This window comes from Caenorhabditis elegans, chromosome V (genome assembly GCF_000002985.6).
Source record: "Caenorhabditis elegans chromosome V".
In the NCBI taxonomy this organism is placed as follows: Eukaryota; Metazoa; Nematoda; class Chromadorea; order Rhabditida; family Rhabditidae; genus Caenorhabditis; species Caenorhabditis elegans.
This window is the reverse complement of record NC_003283.11, coordinates 5,520,921-5,538,449: the sequence shown is the minus strand read 5'-3', so window position 1 is coordinate 5,538,449 and position 17,529 is coordinate 5,520,921. Positions and strand designations below refer to the sequence as shown.

At 35.5% G+C, this 17,529-nt stretch overlaps 5 protein-coding genes and 2 non-coding genes across 9 annotated transcripts; 4 read left to right on the top strand and 3 right to left on the bottom strand.

Moving 5' to 3' along the window:
* Positions 1–732: 732 nt before the first annotated feature.
* On the bottom strand, positions 733–1,963 carry syp-2 (Biogenesis of lysosome-related organelles complex 1 subunit 1). The gene is made up of 4 exons (NM_072061.7): positions 1,625–1,963; positions 1,419–1,577; positions 1,118–1,369; positions 733–1,074 (listed from the first exon to the last, which is right to left on the bottom strand). The coding sequence occupies exons 1-4, from the start codon at positions 1,679–1,681 to the stop codon at positions 901–903; spliced, it is 642 nt and encodes a 213-aa protein (NP_504462.1). The 5' UTR covers positions 1,682–1,963; the 3' UTR covers positions 733–900.
* Positions 1,964–2,206: 243 nt separating this feature from the next.
* Positions 2,207–3,393, top strand: cox-16 (Cytochrome c oxidase assembly protein COX16 homolog, mitochondrial; the record flags this gene model as incomplete). 2 transcript variants are annotated; one of them, NM_001392513.1, is made up of 4 exons in its annotated part: positions 2,207–2,370; positions 2,471–2,536; positions 2,587–2,924; positions 3,370–3,393. In NM_001392513.1, 3 exons carry the CDS (start codon positions 2,230–2,232, stop codon positions 2,725–2,727), a joined length of 348 nt encoding a protein of 115 aa, NP_001380207.1. In that variant the 3' UTR covers positions 2,728–2,924; positions 3,370–3,393. The 2 variants fall into 2 exon arrangements, with proteins under 2 accessions (NP_001380207.1, NP_001380237.1); NM_001392514.1 differs by lacking the exon at positions 3,370–3,393 and having other exon boundaries at positions 2,230–2,370; positions 2,580–2,904.
* Positions 2,576–4,332, top strand: C24G6.8 (putative peptidyl-tRNA hydrolase 2). Its single transcript, NM_001380643.2, has 4 exons — positions 2,576–2,950; positions 3,321–3,572; positions 3,694–3,799; positions 3,848–4,332. Exons 1-4 carry the CDS (start codon positions 2,720–2,722, stop codon positions 4,207–4,209), a joined length of 951 nt encoding a protein of 316 aa, NP_001367534.1. The 5' UTR covers positions 2,576–2,719; the 3' UTR covers positions 4,210–4,332.
* Positions 4,333–4,594: 262 nt separating this feature from the next.
* On the top strand, positions 4,595–7,725 carry grl-1 (Ground-like domain-containing protein). Its single transcript, NM_072059.2, has 5 exons — positions 4,595–4,745; positions 6,004–6,177; positions 6,226–6,654; positions 6,703–6,825; positions 7,399–7,725. Exons 1-5 carry the CDS (start codon positions 4,605–4,607, stop codon positions 7,576–7,578), a joined length of 1,047 nt encoding a protein of 348 aa, NP_504460.1. The 5' UTR covers positions 4,595–4,604; the 3' UTR covers positions 7,579–7,725.
* hir-1 (receptor protein-tyrosine kinase) lies at positions 7,717–14,723 on the bottom strand. 2 transcript variants are annotated; one of them, NR_155252.1, is made up of 19 exons: positions 14,574–14,696; positions 13,608–13,679; positions 13,366–13,551; positions 13,130–13,312; positions 12,534–12,606; positions 11,998–12,098; positions 11,860–11,946; positions 11,730–11,808; positions 11,557–11,651; positions 11,279–11,509; positions 10,546–10,714; positions 10,132–10,489; positions 9,814–10,003; positions 9,494–9,763; positions 9,203–9,437; positions 9,021–9,161; positions 8,763–8,974; positions 8,540–8,708; positions 7,918–8,013 (listed from the first exon to the last, which is right to left on the bottom strand). NR_155252.1 is itself a non-coding variant. In NM_072057.7 (18 exons), the coding sequence occupies exons 1-18, from the start codon at positions 14,694–14,696 to the stop codon at positions 7,918–7,920; spliced, it is 2,712 nt and encodes a 903-aa protein (NP_504458.1). In that variant the 5' UTR covers positions 14,697–14,723; the 3' UTR covers positions 7,717–7,917. The 2 variants fall into 2 exon arrangements, 1 of the variants encoding a protein (NP_504458.1); NM_072057.7 differs by lacking the exon at positions 10,132–10,489 and having other exon boundaries at positions 7,717–8,013; positions 14,574–14,723.
* 21ur-12866 lies at positions 13,042–13,062 on the top strand. Its single transcript, NR_068756.1, has one exon.
* A 1,959-nt stretch (positions 14,724–16,682) lies between the features above and the next one.
* Positions 16,683–16,810, bottom strand: C24G6.11. Its single transcript, NR_068755.1, has one exon. It is a non-coding gene; the product is annotated as an Unclassified non-coding RNA C24G6.11 (non-coding RNA).
* Between the last annotated feature and the right edge of the window lie 719 nt (positions 16,811–17,529).

The window sequence follows — 17,529 nt, the reverse complement described above, 5'->3', positions numbered from 1 at the left end:
AACTACAGTAATCCCTTAAATGACTACTGTGGTGCTTGTGTCGATTTAGGGTTTTGAGATGAAAAAATTCGAACATCGAGCCCGTAAATCGACAGAATCGCTACAGTTGTCATTTAAAGAATTACTGTAGTTTTCGCTATTATATCTTTGGCGTCAAATATGTTGTGCAATACGCATTTTCAGAACTTTGTGTTATCGTAATACAGTAACTCGTTATCCGCGTGGCGAGACCCATGCGCATAAGATATCGCGTTGATTTTTCCATGTTTTTTTCTATGTTTTGTATTTTAATTTGTCGGGAAAAAAATCAATAATCGAAGAAAAAATGAAACAAAAATCGATAAGTACAGCCGGAAAACGTGAAAAAAATCTTCTTGGCAAACTTTTTTCTACAAATCAGTAAAAATTTAGAAAAATTCTATAATTTTTTTACACTATTATTCGGCATAATAAGATTTTTTCTGTTATTTTTGGGAAAAAAAAACACAGACGCTACTCCACAAATTGCATAAGTATTCAAAAAAAACTTACCGTTCATACTTTGTGAAACATTTATCGAGTTACAGTCAAAAAGAGTAAAAGGAAACTACGCCATCGGACAATTGGTGGATTTGCATAAATTGATATTTTGAAATTCAAATTTTTCAAGTTTTTGTTTCATACGTTTCATTTTGTCCTGTGTCCTATGCGGCGGAGGCGTAATGCATTCTGTGAAAGTTGAGTGATGCGAGTTTTTAAACAAAATTTTATTCATTTTGGTCAAATATGGATTTTGGATTGTTTTTTTTTCAAAAAAAAAAGTTCCCATATTTGAGAAAGCAATACATGCAATACGATGGACAAACATTAAAATGATACATGTCATGTAATAAAACAAGGAAATTGAATACAACAGATGATTTATAACTTGTCAGCCCACGGCTCGAGCGTTTCAACCAAATCCAGAAGTTTGTCGTAATGAGCAGAGAAATCTTCCGAGAACCCATCGTTGTTGATTTTTGCATTATTGATTATTTTTATAGCCGCCTGAACATCATTGAGACAAGTGGAATGATGCGATCTGGCGTCAACGCGCTGAAATTTTTAAATATATATTTACTAATTATCTAATTCTTACATTTTCGAGTGTTTTAGACCAATTGTTGGCTTTCTCGACGAGCTCTTTTGTTTTTCCTTCTAGAGAAATGAGCTTCTTTGACTGTTTCTCCATTTGGTCGCTGAGTTTACTTTCGGCTAATGCCATATTTGCGATACGTTCGATTGAATTTGCCAGCTCCATTGTCAGATCTTGTGTCATTTTCGCCTGCTTGATCATTTTGTGTTCAATTTCAGAAACGTCATCCAATATGTCGCTTTGCTTACTCACAAGCTGAAATAAATTTTAATTGATTTATTTTCTGAATAACATTGGATCATACTGAAATTATATCGGCCACATCATGAGCAGGTTTCGATTTCTTCGGCGTGGAATGCATAGTTCGAAGATTTTTCGCTTTTGCAGGTTGTTTAGTTTGGGCCGCCACAGTTACTGCAGCTGTTTTCTGTGAAGAAGACACTGGAGATGCGAAGCTGACTCTCTAAAGATTCAATATTTTTAGTGAACCAATAAGAAGACTTCAATTACCCGGTCATCTTGGGGTCCTGGCCGCTTTTTGAGCGAAGATCGATGGGCAGAATTCATTCAAAAATTCTCAGAAGCGAAGTTTAAAATTAAAAAAAAAGAATAATGGAATCGAAATGGAATTTGGTAAAGAATTCACAAAAACTACGGTATCGGTCATTTTCCATGTGTTGGTCTGGCAACGCTGTGGAATTATTTTGTAATGCGCCTTTAAAGTTACAGTAGTACATTTTTAAATGCAGATTTAATAGTTTTCAAGGATTTGTTTATTGAACCATCTGCTTTTCAATCATGAAATAATTTAAGACTTTTTAATGCTTTCAGTTTACAGCTGCCTCGCATGCATGTATCTCAAGAATGATCACTTGTTTTCTTGATTTCTCTGTTGTAACGACGCTCCGCTCTAACGCATGCGCATGTTGTTTAGCGAATCGCGGACGCAAACCAATTTTTATTTTCTTTCTCAATTGCCCCTCTTTGTGCTCTTTTTCGCGAGTTATTTCCGATATTTCACAATTTATTAATACACTTAGCTCACGAGGGCGACAGTTCATGAATGTCTCTTCGAATTTCTAAATCTTTCAGTCGTGCGGTTCGTTTAAACGTTTATGAGCCGTCTGAAGTTTGTTCGTGTCGGGCTTCCATTTTTCGCAATCGTCTTGGGTAGCGCGTACGGACTTCACTTTTTCCAACAAGTCCGATTCGATTTTCGAAAAATCAAGCAAGAAGACGATAATCTTGAGCTCTTGGTGCGTTTCGTTTCTAGAAAATATCTCAACCTATTAACGTGTGATTTCTACCCTTTTCTAATTTTTTTTCTCATTTAAACTCTAAATTTATTGTTTGCAGAGGTCAGATTTGACAAGAAGCGGTCTGCGTCTTCGCGAAGGAGTCACTGTCGAGTCAGTTTATAAAGTGGGTTTTTGAAAAAAAAAAAAGATCTTTAATAAATACATAGTTTTAAGGAAGTCGCTGAACTTGACACGGACAACTGGGAAAACATCCGAGGTCCAAGAGATACTGAAGATCTCACCGACTATAACCTAATCAAAAAGCAGCAACAAGAAGCTAGTCGCAAAGTTCGAGAGTTGAAATCTAATGTCTGAAAACATCCCCGACATTGACCCCAACGAGCTCCTTCCAAACGCGCCAGGACAACATCAGGACCTTGGAGTTGATAATCCTCCAGAACCAGATAACGCTTCAATCCGAGCAGAGAGAGGTTCACCGACTCCGTCGTCCGTGACAGTCGACAACGCACCCTCCCTGCCGGATCGGTCATTCTCGCATTTACCAATTAACGATCCTTTCAGCGGAGAAATTCCAGAAGTATGTATATACTCACAGACTCCTCGGCGCGATATTACGGCGCGTAGTTGTCTTCTGTAAATCCCGATATTTTCACAATTTTCAATTGATTTGAGTATCCATATCCGCGGTAAAGCTGATATTTCTCTATTAAATAAAAGAAAAATAAACACCTGCAGAATGTTTTCAATGAGCAACCCTTAATGTAAAAAATACTCGTACAAAAACCATAATTTTTATAAGATACTATTATAATAGTAACATTATGTGTTTATGAACATATTTTAAATGAAAGTTAGCAAAAAACAAGAGCTAGAAATGATTGAAAGGCGCATCCAAGGAGGCTGTGAATTCTAGCTTCAATAATCTGATAATAAAAAATAATTTCCAGGTGCCGATCCCATCATCTGCAATCTCAATCTCCAGTCAAGCTTTATCTGATCCAGTTCCCACACCATCCGACACTTCAAGACCTGGAATTCTTCGCAACGACGAGCAAGGTTCGACATCCAGTCATCCAGTCGATCCACAAGAACCTAACGAAGTTAACAACGAGTATTTGGCGCATCTTCTCGATTTAGGATTCGACGAGTACACTGCAGTTCTTGCGTTGAAAAGAACGAATAGCGCCGGCGTTGAACAGGTGCCGTTTATTTCTTTATGTTTTGCGCTAGAACACATTAACTTTAATTATGTTAATAACACGCATGAAATTATGTTTCATGTATATTAAACAGATCTCATAATTGTCTCTCATATTTCAGGCAGTTGCTTGGATTGTTGAACGTTCCAACGAAAGCGATTTCGACGAGGATTCGAGTAGCAGTGAGAACGAAGCAGACGAAGAAATGGGAGCTGTTCAATCAGTTGGTAGGAATTTTTCATGAATATATTCAAATTTTAATTTAATTCTTACAGCCGGACGTACCCATAAAATGGTTCTTGTCGCCAACATGAGTTTGAAAATGGGAACGGGAAAAATTGCTGCACAAGTTGGCCACGCTACTCTCGGAGTCTACCGTCAAGCTATGAACTCTGAAAACGGACAAAATGCGATCGCCGCGTGGACAAGACATGGTCAGGTTAAAATCGTCGTGAAGGGACAGAGCACGGAGCAACTGATGGATCTGTGTAAAGTGGCCAAGGATGCAGGATGCTATTACTATCTAGTTCAAGATGCTGGTTACACCCAAATTCCGGCTGGTTCAAGAACTGTTCTTGGTATTTTTGGAACTGTCGAGCAAGTGGATTCGGTCACAGGAGGACTCAAATTGCTCTAGATTTAAATTATTTTTTATAATCTGTTTGCGTTCTCGTTTTCTCCCCATTTATCTCCCCATCAGTACATTGTTTTTAACGATGGCAACGATGAATAAATGGAAAAGTGGTTTTCACTGTCAAATATCGAATTTCCGGTATTCATAGAAAGTAACTTGAAAAGATCGAGCCGCAATAAACGAAGCCAGCGAAAGAGAAAGTCATTAAGCCATCGGGTGCTTATTTGAAACAGTGAAGCGTAACCACACACACAGTCATGTCGCCATTTAAAGATTATAACGATAATGAGAGTGCCGATGCCGGGTGGCACGAAATCCTTCTAGTTTTAGCTTTTTAATCTTCTATAAAAGAATGACGCAATGAAAGTAATAAGTCATTTGACATTTTTGTATCAAAAATGTTAGCTCCTATACTTTTGCTTTTGTACTTTTCTGTAAATTCGGCAGCTGCCAACAATTGTGGAGGTTACATGTGTGGATCGGCTAATTATTATCAAGCTTATGCACAACAGCAGCCAGCAACTGCCACAAGATATCAGGTGATTAAATCTTGATTCTCATGATGTTTAATTTTTGGGAGAAACAAAAAAGCCTGAGAATATTCAATGAGTTTCAATTATAGTTCTAAAAATTCTGGTCTTGAAAATGCTTATTTTTTATTATTTTAATACAAAAAATCGATGAAAAATACATAAGGAAAATTTAAAGAAAAATTAAAACAATTTTGCAATTTGCTAAACGATTTTCCTGCCTAATTCACGTTGTATCAGAAAGTCTCATCGCGGTTTGATCTACAAAAAATGCGGGAATTTTTCCCCAGAAAAATTGTGACGTCAGCACACTCTTAACCACGCGAAATCAGATGAGATGTCTGCGTCTCTTCTCCCGCATTTTTCGTAGATCAAAGCGAAATGGGACTTTCTGACACCACGTGCTAATTCAATTTGGCATTTCACAAATATCAAAAAAAATTAACTATGAACCTGCATCTAAACTAATTACGAGACCACGAAATTCTAGGAATGCGTATCACACAACACATTTGTCGCGCAAAATATCTCGCAGCGAAACCTACAGTAATTCTTTAAATGACTTCTGTAGCGCTTGTGTCGATTTATTTCAATGTTCTTTATGTATTTTGTTCGTCATTTTTGTGTTTTTAAAAATCTTTTATCGATTAATAAATGAATTCCGTAAATCGACACCACGCTACAGTAGTCGTCATTTAAAGAATTACTGTAGTTTTCGCTATGAGATATTTTGCGCGTCAAATAGGTTGTGCAATACGCATTCTCAAAACTTTGCGCTCCCGTAATAAAGGCGCACAGATTTATTAAGATGGGTCTCGGCGCGCAAAAAAGATTATGGTAGTTCTTTTCGTTTTTCTGTTTAAAATTGTTTAAAACCAGTTTTCTACCCATTTTCAGGGCGAAAACACATTTTTGAAGAAAAAAACCTTTTTTTTGTAATTTGAAAACATGTTTACAACAATTTTTAACAGAAAAATGAAAAGAAAACGGCAAAATTCACTTTAAAAAACCACCATGAACCGTTCTTCGCGGCGAGGCCAATCTGAATAAATCCGTGTGCCTTTAAGAAGGAATGCAAACATCTAGCGAATTCACGATACGTGAAATTTGAAAAAAAAAGTTCTGACGTGAATTTCGCAAATTTCTATACTATTTTTTAGAAATCATTTTTTGATGAAACAAAAAGATCACCAAGATACGGCATTCAGTTTATTCAATCATTTTTGAAAACCCGTTCCTAAAAACTGAATGTTAAATAACTTTTCAGGCATCCTATATCCCACAACAAATGCCACAACATACATCTCAACCAATGATTCAATATTATTACCCAGCAAATACTTACCAAATTGCTCCCCAGCAACCGACTCTACAAAAGGTTTCCCCACCGGTCATTTCGTCTTCAGTCGATAAAGAATCTCTAGTAACAACTGGTAAAATGGTATTATACTTTATGTGTCATCAGAATTTGTAGACAACACTGTTCCAGAACTATGATGATTTTGAGAAGGAACTTGAGAAGTTGAAGCCGGCTTCAGCAGTGACAACAGATGAGAAAGTGGATAGCAAGTTAGATTTAAATGTTCTAAATGCTTCAATTCCAACACAATCCATCACTTATATTCGAGAATTTCCATCTGGATACTCTCCAGAAGCATTCATCACTCGACCACTTCCATATCGTCCAGTACCATATATGCCAGTTCAACTTCCAGCTGCATGCCAACAGTACTTCCTTCCTCCCCAGCGTCCCCAACCAATGCCACAAGTTACTCCTCAGATTATTCAGCTTCCGTCAGCTTATGTAACAGCCCCGCCGGTTACAATTCGTCAGCAACCATTGTCTATTCTTCCGCCACCGATTAACGACTGTTGTGGAAAGTGCGGAGCGCCGTGCAAGTTCAGGTCGAAGAAAAATGTAAGAAGAGTATATAAATAGAAAATACCTTATATAATGAACATTTAGGTGATTGCCTTGGCATCAAAGATCTTCACAGCTCAATTTGTTCCACGAAGAGACGGAGAAGATGAGGAAGAGCCGAAGGATCCGAAGTGTAGCAGTGAAAAATTGAAGGATCTGATGAACAAAGTGAGTAGTAGCTCTTTTGAGAGTAGTAGCTCTCTCGCAAACTTTTGCAACATTCTGACAATAGTTTGTTGTTGAGTAGCATACCTAGAAATTATCTGCCAACGATATACCAGCAATTTATTAGAGAACTTTTGTGTTTGTTAAATTTTCAAGTTATCGCTGGAAAACAATCGACATTTCCTCATTGCTGCCAATTCGGCAATATCGGCAACTTGCCGATTTGCCGGTGATGTAGGAACATTCGTAGGATACGTACAATTTCGAAATTGAAATTCTGAAAATTCCAAGAAAAAAAATGCAAAATCACAATTTGCCGAAAACTTTCGGCAAATTTTTTTTCCGACAAATTCGACAAATCGGCAGGTTGCCTTGCTTTGCCGGAAGTTTCAATTCCGGCAATGTGCCGATTTGCCGATTTGTCGGAAAAAATCGTTTGCTGCTTGATTCAAATATTCAAAAAGTTGCTCAAAAAAAGTTGCTTTGAAAAGCACCGCACATCTTTTTTCCACTTATTCCTCATGTCTTTAACAGAAAACTACTCCCAAACTCTATAATTAGGTAGACATATTTCAGTATATCACGCGAACTGTGGCTCTGTCAAAACGTCTAATCCAAAAGAATGCAGAAAGCGAACTCGGCGGTTATTTTTCGGTATTCTGCTCAATCGATGACTTCAGCTATGTGGCTCGGAGTGAGATGTTCTGTCAGCTTCAAAAGAATGATATAACTTGTTACGCATTCAAACATAAATAGGTATCTTATTCAATCAATTGTCTGTAATTTTAATGCAAAAAAAAACGTTTTGCGATCTTCAATTCCTCAATTATGCTCATTTGTCAGGTCTTATTACTCTTCTTTGTTCATTTTGCGCTGAAACTTTAATAAAGTTTTCAAGGAACTAATTGCTCTTTATTATAAAATTATTCACAAAAAATTGAATGTACAAAAGAGAAAACAATCGAGAACCCCTCAAGTGAGAACCGGTACACGTAACTTAAAGTATGTAAGTTTGAAACAAATTTTTTAAAGTTTTTCTTAAAGGAAAACGAAACAAACTCTGAGTATCACAAGAAGCAATGACAAATGAAAACACTATTGCTCAATTACTAGATTCTTTTCTGAGATATCGTCCATTATTAGCTTTGATGGCTTGATGATTTCATCTGGGATGATTACGACGTCCGTTTTCTGGAAATTGAGAATATTTGGAGTTTCGCAATTTTACAATTTCGGAAATTATTTTACTGGAGAATACGGTGTCTGGTCTCGCCACAACTAAGATTTTTAAAAGAGGAAGTCCCTCTAAGCCAAAATAAATTCTTTCTTATTTTGAGCATGTAATAATTAAATCTCTAAAACAGATTTTCAAGCGGAAAATAACAAGAAAAATAGGAAGAAATTGGCACCGAGAAGTGGAAATGACTGTATGGTACATTCGAAAAACTGTGATATGTCGGTTAAAGGCACACGCTATTTTTCCCAGTGGGACTCGCCACGATTTCAGTCATAGTGGTCGCTACAGGTACAAAACGTTACAGATTTGTTGAATTAGTATAGAAAATAATGTCAAAAAAATTTTTAATTTTAAAGCAACCCAGAACATTTTTTGCAGTATTGGCAAATAATTCCGGTCGTGTCGAGACCATATGTTGTACTTTTGAGTCAAAAAGGAATTTTTAAAAACGATCTCTCTGAATAATATTTCAATACCAACCTTTTCATCGCCGTATTGAACATTATAATAATCTTTCGCGGCGTCCAATTTCAGATAACTGTAGTCTTCAGTGATATCTTCCAACTGTGTCGCGAGCTGCATTCGAACATCCGAAAACTCTATCCTATCATCTGGATCCGCATTCCAACATTGCATCATTACATCGTAGCTGAAACAATGCCGTCGAACATTCATTACATTCAAACTGATATATAAAACTTACAAGTTTTCGGGACAATTGTCTGGTTTTTCAATTCTACCACCACCCTCCAAGAATGGAAGAACATCCTCTGGAGGCATTCCAGGATACGGAGAGCCACCGAGAGTGATAACTTCAAATAGAAGGATTCCAAATGACCAGATGTCACTTTTAATCGAAAACTCGTAGTGTCGAATTGCTTCTGGTGACATCCATTTGAGTGGTAGTTTTCCTCCCTGTCAAAATTTTAGTTTAGTTTTAAAATGGTGTCTAATAGGTTACCTTGCTCTTGTACTGGGACTGATCAGCATAAATATAACGGCAAAGCCCAAAATCTCCAATTTTACATGCAGTTCCTTCGTGAACAAGAACGTTTCTCGCAGCCACATCACGATGGACGAACCCTTTTTGGGAAAGGTATTCCTAAAAATTAATTTTTTAAAAGTTTGACAATGTCAACTGACCAATCCATAGCTAATTTGAACTGCAAACTGCAGAAGCTGCTTCAGAGTGACAATCATATTTGTGTCATAATTTTCATTTTCTGGTGGATCATGATAGTTGATTCCGAGATCATCAAGCTTCATCATGTACTTGCATCTTTCTCTCAAAAACTTAAGCAAATCTCCGTTGTCACAGTACTCGACAACCAGGCAAAGTGGCTCGGATTCTGTGACACATGCCAACATGTTGACAAGTCTGGAAATTTTAATTCTTGATGAAAACATTTGTTTTATTAATAAAATAACAACTACCTTTCATGATAGCCTAGAGTTTTCATCAAAGCGATTTCTCTGAGAAACTCATGTTTGGACATTTCATCTGCATATTCTGGAAGCATTTTCACAGCGACCTGACAGTTTTCAGCACGCATCAAGTTGATTCCAAGTGGAGAATTCGCATCTTTGTGAGCCAGCGATTTACCAATTAATTTTCCAAGGTAAACTGCACCAAAAGCACCGGAGCCAAGCTTCTTGTCATTGTGGATAATCAAGTTGCGACGCTCGATTTCCCAAATATCGTTTCTGAAATTATTCTCTAATTAGTTATCAGTTCATAAAAATGCTTTTCATACTTAGCTGCCATAATTGGGAAGTCTATGTATCGATTCATATTATTCTTTCCAACTTGTTCCATTTGGAATTTAAATTTCATATTTTCAGATTTCTTTCGGAAATAGAACCAAATAACTACAATTGCGACTAGGATAACGACCAGTGAACCAATGACAATTCCAATAATCATTCCAACAGGGTTGTTGCTCGCTGAAAATGACGTACCATAGCAATAATGTTTTCAGGATGTATCGGACAAAAGGCATTAGTATGTGAGGTGCCATATTTTTTATAGTTTCTATAGTCTATACACTTTCTTTAAAAAATGCAAAAAATACCACCGATGTTTTTCACTTTCCGTTGGGATGTTGGTAACTGTAGTGGTTGTAGTTGTGGTAGTTGAATTGAAATCTTCGTATTCTTCATAATCTGTCCCGTTTAATGTTTGGTTAAATGGTAGTGTTCTATAGCTTTCGGTTATATTCACGAGTGAACTGTCCGTTGAATTATCCCAAAATGACCGATGGTAGACAAATGAAAGGTTCCCAGTTGCTTCAGTTTCAGTGATATTCACTGCTTCGTTATGATCTTCATAGTCATCAGATTCCCGTGGTTCCCGAGATTTAGAGTTAGTGGGTGATAAATCGTCAGGTTGGATTAGTAATTGATAAGGAACAAGTGAATAAGTGTGGTGAGCTGGAACACATGCAAATTGTACCAACCAAGGTGTGTGAGACTGAAAAAGAACTTACTATGGGCAACAAGCATAATCCTATCAGCTTTTGCTCTGAACGATTTTGAATCCAATGTGACATCCGGTAGAGTCAAGTTTCGAATATCCTTTACAGCGCAGATAGTAAGACCGTATAAGGTTTTCGGATGGATACCTTGTAATACAATAGAGCGATTCAGATTTTCCGCCTGTAATAATGGATAATTTTGAACTTAAAAACAAGCCTATGGAACCACAATGATCTAATTATAGAGGGTTAAGCCAAATGTTTTGGAAAATTTGGCGATTTACCAAAATTTTAACTGAAAGTTTTTAAAATTCTACAATTTTTTGGAAGGTTTCACTATAGTATTCGATCATACTATAAATGTATTTTGACAAATTCCTGGCATAATCCATTTTAAGAAGTAGATTTTGAGAACAATTTTCAAAATCTCATCACTAAAATTATAATTTCAGGGTTTCCAAAAGAATCACATTTTATGATTACTCAAAACCTGTTTTAGACGTTCTAATATGTCGACTGCGATTTGGAGCTTAATTCTCAACTAAATAAAAGTGTAGGTTTTTTGCACTTTTGTGGAATATTTTAAAAATTTTTATGTAATTTGATATTTCAGTTTGGAACTTTTTGAATTGTCGATTTTTCGATAATTGCACCATTTTATATTTTCTTATGTAAACTTATAATTTTAAACAAGTAAAAAAATTCAACCTGCTATATATTTTTTTTCGAAATCAAAATCACATACCAAACAATTCCCAGAACTATCGAACCCAGTACAGCTTGATTCTTTCCCAATAACGTGAGTAATATTTACACCCAAAAATGTTTCCTCTTCCTTTGTATGATATTCAGAAGCAGTTCCAAAAATTCCAATGTAATACAGTGTTGGCATTTCATTATTTCTGGTAACTGGTATGAATGTCACATTGACTGTCAGATTGGAAGCTGGATCATTGAGATTTTCACGGTCACGAGACTGAAAATTTTTTAATTGGCGACTTGTTGAGACGGTAGTAATCTTACCAAAACAGAAAATGCAACATTTTCCACCATTCCACAAAGCGGCGGTTGATAACTGGGAACTTTGACACATGGCGCATTTTTTACAATGTCGCATTCTGAAACTTTTAGGGTAAGTTTAAAACTTTAAAATTTTAAATCTTAAATGTTAAATCTTAAATCCCTGAAGAACTTACCAACTTGAATTGTTTGTAAAGCTGAAGATGGTGGGGATGGCATTTCTGTCATTGTATTGCACTTTTTGCTCATTACACTCTGAAACAAGAAGTTTAATTTTTAAATGAGACCATTAAAAATCCAAGTTACCTGCAAATAATACACGTAACGACACTTTCGATCCATCATATCGGATCCAATTGAAGTAGAGATCGTACTGTTTTTCACGTGAACATCCTTAAACATTTCGTAGTGGACAAAACCGTACTAAAAGTACTGGAAACTTACAAAATCTGGAACTGGAATTCCTTGGCTTAGATCTGGGTCTACACAGGAGATCAGGTGAAATAATGGTTGAACATCCAAATCGTCCGGGCCAAGGAACCAAGCTGAAACACACAAATTGGAATAAGGTATAGGCAGGAAAAATGACATAATAGACCTCAATTCAACAACTCTCGCTAAAAAAATATAAACTTGGTTCAGAAATTGGCATTGCGACTTTGAGGCAGATTTTGAGCAACTTTTCGAAATTTTAAAAGGGAAGTATAATTACTTTTAATACATGCTAATATTTCTCTATACTTCTACATAAATTTTCAAAAAAACCATCAAGGCAACGATGAGAAACTGGGATTTTGTAAATGTGCTGCACGGGTCTGGTTGGCAATTCTTGGCAACAGTTGGGCAAGACTTTGACTTAAAAATTTTTTTATGAAATTTTAAATTTTAGTAGGACTTTGGCAGGAGTTAGATTAAACATTTGCCCAAACTTCTCAACCAAGCCTATATTTTTCGGACCAAACTTGGCCAGAACAACTTACGATCTGTTTTATATCGGAACTCAACGTGTACAGTTGCATTGGCTTGGTAGAAGTCACTGACGAGGGTGGTATTCTGAAATTATTGAAGAATGAATGCCATTACAAAAACCAATTACATAATTGTAAAGTATTCGGAAATCGAAAAATAAAAATTTATATTCTAAGACTTTAATATTCTAATTATTTTTAGTTGATATTTATAATTGAGCATAATATTGGTTCGAATCTTCAGCAACGCTCAACATTTTCCAAAATGGCTACATTTTTTATAAATTTTGGCAATTTACCAAAACTTTGACTGGAAGTTTTGAAAAATCTGTTCTTTTTTTTTTGAAAATTTTGTAGAGTGTCTATGATATTTCTATGATATTTGGTCATGTTGGACTATTATTTAGCCCAAATCCATTAAATGAGTTCTCGACGTGTGAATTTTGCCCTTTTTTCACTTTTACAATATTCTCTCGGTTTCACAATTATTACAAATGTAATTCCATCGGGACATCATCGATTGCGTCATTTCTAATTGTGAACTCTTTTTGATTTTGCATTTTCTATCTCTTTCCATTCCACGAACACAAAGTTCACTTATCACTTACAAGGTATTGTAATTCCAATAAATCCAATTTTGGATTGGCTGTTGGTTTTGGACTTGATATCTTCAATTCTTTACTCTCATTTCCAATTCCATCTTCTGAAAACGCGGCAACTGCAACCTCGAGTTCGGAGCATGGATCGATGTTTGTCAAAGTGCTCAGATCGACGGTTTGCTTTTCCGTAATCTGATTGAAAATTTAATTTAACAAAAAAAACCCAAAAAAAAACTGTCGCTCACCACAAAGTCGTCACTGGTAAACGTTTTACTGTTCAATGTTCGATATCCGATATAATACATAACAGCTCCAGGCACCGGGCTCCACGAGAGTCCACGGACACCTTTCAGTGTCAGATTCGTCGGTGCTGGTAGTGTTTTTTCAGGGACTAATTCTCCATTACACGTGCTCCAGCAAGTATTGTCTGACTGAAATGGAATACATATATAGGGAGAATATTGAAGATTATAATGAATAAACTTACACATAAGTTTTTGTTATTAAGTTTCTGGCATTGTGGTTTGCAAGCATCTAAAGACTGTTGTGTAGAATCGCTCTGAAAACATTTAAAACAGTTTCAGATAATTTTTTTCAAAACAACACAAATTTCCCCAGCTACAAAGAATTTTAAATTTCCACAGTAAAAACAAAGTGTCCGGAATATTTGTTGCTATACTTCTGACGTCATAGTGTTTCAGCAAAGTCAATATTTTTACTTTGGCTCGAGTTACTCCGTGTATTCCTTGTCCTAGAATCAATTTGTGGTGTCTTGCAGGTGGTAGACGTTTTTGTAGACATACAGACTACCTTTTGCAAAAAAAGAATAACTGCAGAATTCAGAAATTGAACTACAGTATTGTTTGTAAATTGCCAAGCTTTGCAATATTTCGATTTTTCAAATTAAATCAAACAAAATGTGTAGTGAAACGAAGATCTGTTCAGGCGTATTTTTAGGCACGGGGCAGGCGGAAGGTAGAAATTTTGGTACCGACGTTTTTTGTGAGAATATTGCCCTAAATAACAGAAAAAATCTCAAAAACTGTATTTTTCTAATAGTTAATTTTTTTAAAGTATTTATATATTTTTTAATTTTGCTGAAAAAATTCGAAAGGCCCAAATTATTTTTGAATTTCCGCTCAAATGAATGACTTAGTTTTGACATTTCCCTGCTAAATTTATCATTTTTTCTTAATTTTTGTTGATATTTGATTTGATTATGGCAAATTGTGGCAAATGTTAAGACATTTTTTTTTTGCAAAAAAGTAAATAATTTTCAGTCTTTCAATTTTCCTGAAAAAAAAAACGGAAAAGCAACACCCTTCATTGAGACAGTTTCTGTAATTTGGGGCTGAAACTCCACAGATTTTACCCCACAGTTAAAAAATCTTATTCACAAAAAGTGCAATTCAGTTTCGTTTGTATTTTGAAACCTAAACAATTCGTTTCTCACCTTTTCAACAAACGCGACACATTGTGCAACACATCGCAGGAAGCATCCTTCAGCTTTCGACACCAATTCCTGGTTCGAGATACAAAAAAGTCCGGTTATTAATACAAAAAATCGAAGTTTCATTTGATTTGCATAGGTATAGGTTTGATTCTGTAAGTTGAGGTATTTTTTGACAAAAGACAGGGCAACGTTGACAAAAGAGTGCAGCCATCAAAACAAAACTGCTGATACAGTCTCTTTTGAATACAAAAATGGCATGGGCAACAGGAAACCTTTTTGTCAACTTTTTAGAAAAAGGAAATTTTGAAGACTTTGGGAAGTGTTACGCAAGAATCTGATAAAATTGGAAATTAAGGGGCATAACTGAAATGGCGGCAGAGAAGAAGGAAAAGGACAGTTCTGCGCGAATTCACCCAGTTTATCTTGATCGAAATGCAATAAAAGATGAAACAGATGCGATTTAGATACCAGGAAAGCAGAGAGATATGAGAGACGGAGAGATGGATACAGACAGATATGTTATGAAAAAGTGGTAGTGGACAAATGTACTTGAACTTGACTTTTGCGAACTGATGTGAGGCCTATGTTAAAAATGAATGGCGGTTGCGGTGTTAATAAAGTAGAGTGTCAGATGTTCAAGTTTTCAAGCAAATTTCAAACTTTTCAAGGCAATTTTTAACAAAAGTCTATAAATGTTACAATATTTATACTTTAAATGAATAATTTAAAAAATCTGCAAAACCGAAAAGCTAGAGGCAACTGTTCTATTTTCCCTATTAGTCTTGAACCCTCATTTCTCCACTTTAACAGTTTATATCTTGGTTGTCGATGGCTTTATCAAAAAATGCTGAACTATTAAAGTATATAAAAATATTTTTCACATACTTTGTCAGTTGCAAATTTCTTGAGAAAACCAATGAGAACCGAAATATAAGCTGCCAAAGCGGAGTAGGGAAAATACGGTAATTTGTAAATTCAGCAGACAATGTTTAAGAAATTTTTCAACTTATTTGTAGGCTACAGTTACGTAGGATAAAAATGTTCGTAAAATAAACAACAGTGCACAAATAGAGTCAGACGATCAAATTTTGAAATATTGTAATTTTCAAAAGCTTGAATTTTTAGAATTAAAATAGGTAAGAAACTTTATTTTTAAAAATGTGTGTAAACGATTTGGCAGGGAATTTAAAAACTAGACACTAAAAATTAAAGCTGGTAGATTTAGGGGTATGTTTCATTAAAATTTTCCGAAAAAAGTATACTTTAGCTGTTCAAAAACAAAGTTGGAAAAGGTGTCCAATTGCCAAAAAACACCGAATTTTTCAATACTGTAAGTTGTTTTTCTTTGACAGCTCATGGATATCACAATAAGTTCGTTTAGGTTTTACCAAATAATTTCCAACTGGCAAAATATGTGCAAAATATTTCTCTACATTTTAGCTTTAAAATGCTTTTCAGTAAATATAAGGTGAACCGAGATATAAGCCGTTAAAGTAGAAACAATTTTTTTAAAAATTTGTTCTGCTTTGAGACAAATTTCTTAATAATAGATAACTGTATATTTGCGGTCCAGGTAAAAAAAAGAAAAAAAATCGGACATCAGTTTGGATCAAGAGAGAACTAGGTCATCAAGTTAGCAACTGATATGTTTAAATGAAACAAATTCGAAGCAAAAAATTCAGAAAGTGAAAACCTATTAGGTTAAAATCCAACCAAATGTTTCATGAACACTACCTCACCAACTAACAACAGTGCTACTGCTTGATAATCAACTGATTCGGCGGGGAGTGATGAGTCATCGCATGGATGATTTGACGTCAATAACTGGTTCAGTTGGCGTCAGTAGAGGTCGTATTTCTATCAATACTACATATCACGAGTGACGAGGGAGAAGCTATCGGGGGGATTCCGGTCTTTGCTCAGAGTGATTTTAGGAAAGACGTGGGATACTGTAGGTAGAGAATTCTCAAGATAGTCACAATTTATTGTAACCTAGATCTTTATCTAAAAGTTGTGAACGTCAATCAATAAGTGATGAAAAGTGGAGAGTTTCGCCTAACCGCTAATCATAAAAGAAAGCCCCAGGCAGAGAGTGAAAAGAACAGTAAATAAAAATGAAGAATCGATTTGTGCGCAATGGCAAAAAGAGCGAGAACCTATAAGAGAGCGAAAGACTCAGTGTTAGGAAACATCGAACCGGTCGGTCACATCGCAATGCGCGCGCATGTTCTCGAATCGGTATTGTTGTATTTTGTGGGGTGAGAAAGAATAACGGCCTGGGTACTGCTGGGCATCAATCATATTTTTTCTTTGCCTATTTATTCATGTTCATGATTATGTGATTCTATTATAATGTTTTGTGTGGGAAATCAGTTTATTTTCAACAATACAGTTCAAGCTGAGAATTTTTAAGGTTTATTTTTTGAGTTGGCAGGAATGTGAAGTAGGTCTACGCCAGGGTGTTGTCGAAATTTTTTTTTTATTCCAGAAATAATCGAGATTTAAAAAAAAATTTGCTTATCATGTTTACAAAAGACATGAGAAAACTTTTACTAGGAATTCCTACAAAACTAGGAATAATAAAAATTTCCAAAACTTAGGGATATTTTTCGAAATATCGATAAATCGAAAAATTATAGGCCTTTTACATTACCCAGTAATGAATTCTTTTATCCAATTTTTTTCGTCCTTTCAACGAATGAAATATAACATAGACGCGAAATTTCGCGCCAAAAATACGGTAAAGGGTCTCGGCACGACAAATTTTTGCTAAACTCGAAAAGTAGTGCGCCTTTAATGAGTACTGTAGTTTCAAACTATCGTTGCAGCAGAAATTTGATAGTTTTCCGCACGATTTTTTAAAATTATTCAGTTCGTTATTAAATTAATACACTTTTATTTGAAAAATATATAAATATTGTGAAAACTTCGCATAAACGAAAGTTCTAAACTACAG

Excerpts from the sequence above, each read along its gene's own strand:
- hir-1 (NM_072057.7), bottom strand. The coding sequence starts at position 14,696 with ATGAAACTTCGATTTTTTGTATTAATAACCGGACTTTTTTGTATCTCG. Across the intron at positions 13,313-13,365 it reads TTACCAGTGACGACTTTGTG|ATTACGGAAAAGCAAACCGT; the intron begins GTGAGCGACAGT and ends ATTTTCAATCAG. Across the intron at positions 11,809-11,859 it reads GTTACGTGTATTATTTGCAG|AGTGTAATGAGCAAAAAGTG; the intron begins GTAACTTGGATT and ends TTCTTGTTTCAG.
- C24G6.8 (NM_001380643.2), top strand. The coding sequence starts at position 2,720 with ATGTCTGAAAACATCCCCGACATTGACCCCAACGAGCTCCTTCCAAAC. Across the intron at positions 2,951-3,320 it reads TCAGCGGAGAAATTCCAGAA|GTGCCGATCCCATCATCTGC; the intron begins GTATGTATATAC and ends AATAATTTCCAG. Across the intron at positions 3,573-3,693 it reads ATAGCGCCGGCGTTGAACAG|GCAGTTGCTTGGATTGTTGA; the intron begins GTGCCGTTTATT and ends CTCATATTTCAG.
- grl-1 (NM_072059.2), top strand. The coding sequence starts at position 4,605 with ATGTTAGCTCCTATACTTTTGCTTTTGTACTTTTCTGTAAATTCGGCA. Across the intron at positions 4,746-6,003 it reads CAACTGCCACAAGATATCAG|GCATCCTATATCCCACAACA; the intron begins GTGATTAAATCT and ends ATAACTTTTCAG. Across the intron at positions 6,655-6,702 it reads AGTTCAGGTCGAAGAAAAAT|GTGATTGCCTTGGCATCAAA; the intron begins GTAAGAAGAGTA and ends ATGAACATTTAG.
- syp-2 (NM_072061.7), bottom strand. The coding sequence starts at position 1,681 with ATGAATTCTGCCCATCGATCTTCGCTCAAAAAGCGGCCAGGACCCCAA. Across the intron at positions 1,578-1,624 it reads CAGGACCCCAAGATGACCGG|AGAGTCAGCTTCGCATCTCC; the intron begins GTAATTGAAGTC and ends TTGAATCTTTAG. Across the intron at positions 1,075-1,117 it reads GGTCTAAAACACTCGAAAAT|CGCGTTGACGCCAGATCGCA; the intron begins GTAAGAATTAGA and ends TAAAAATTTCAG.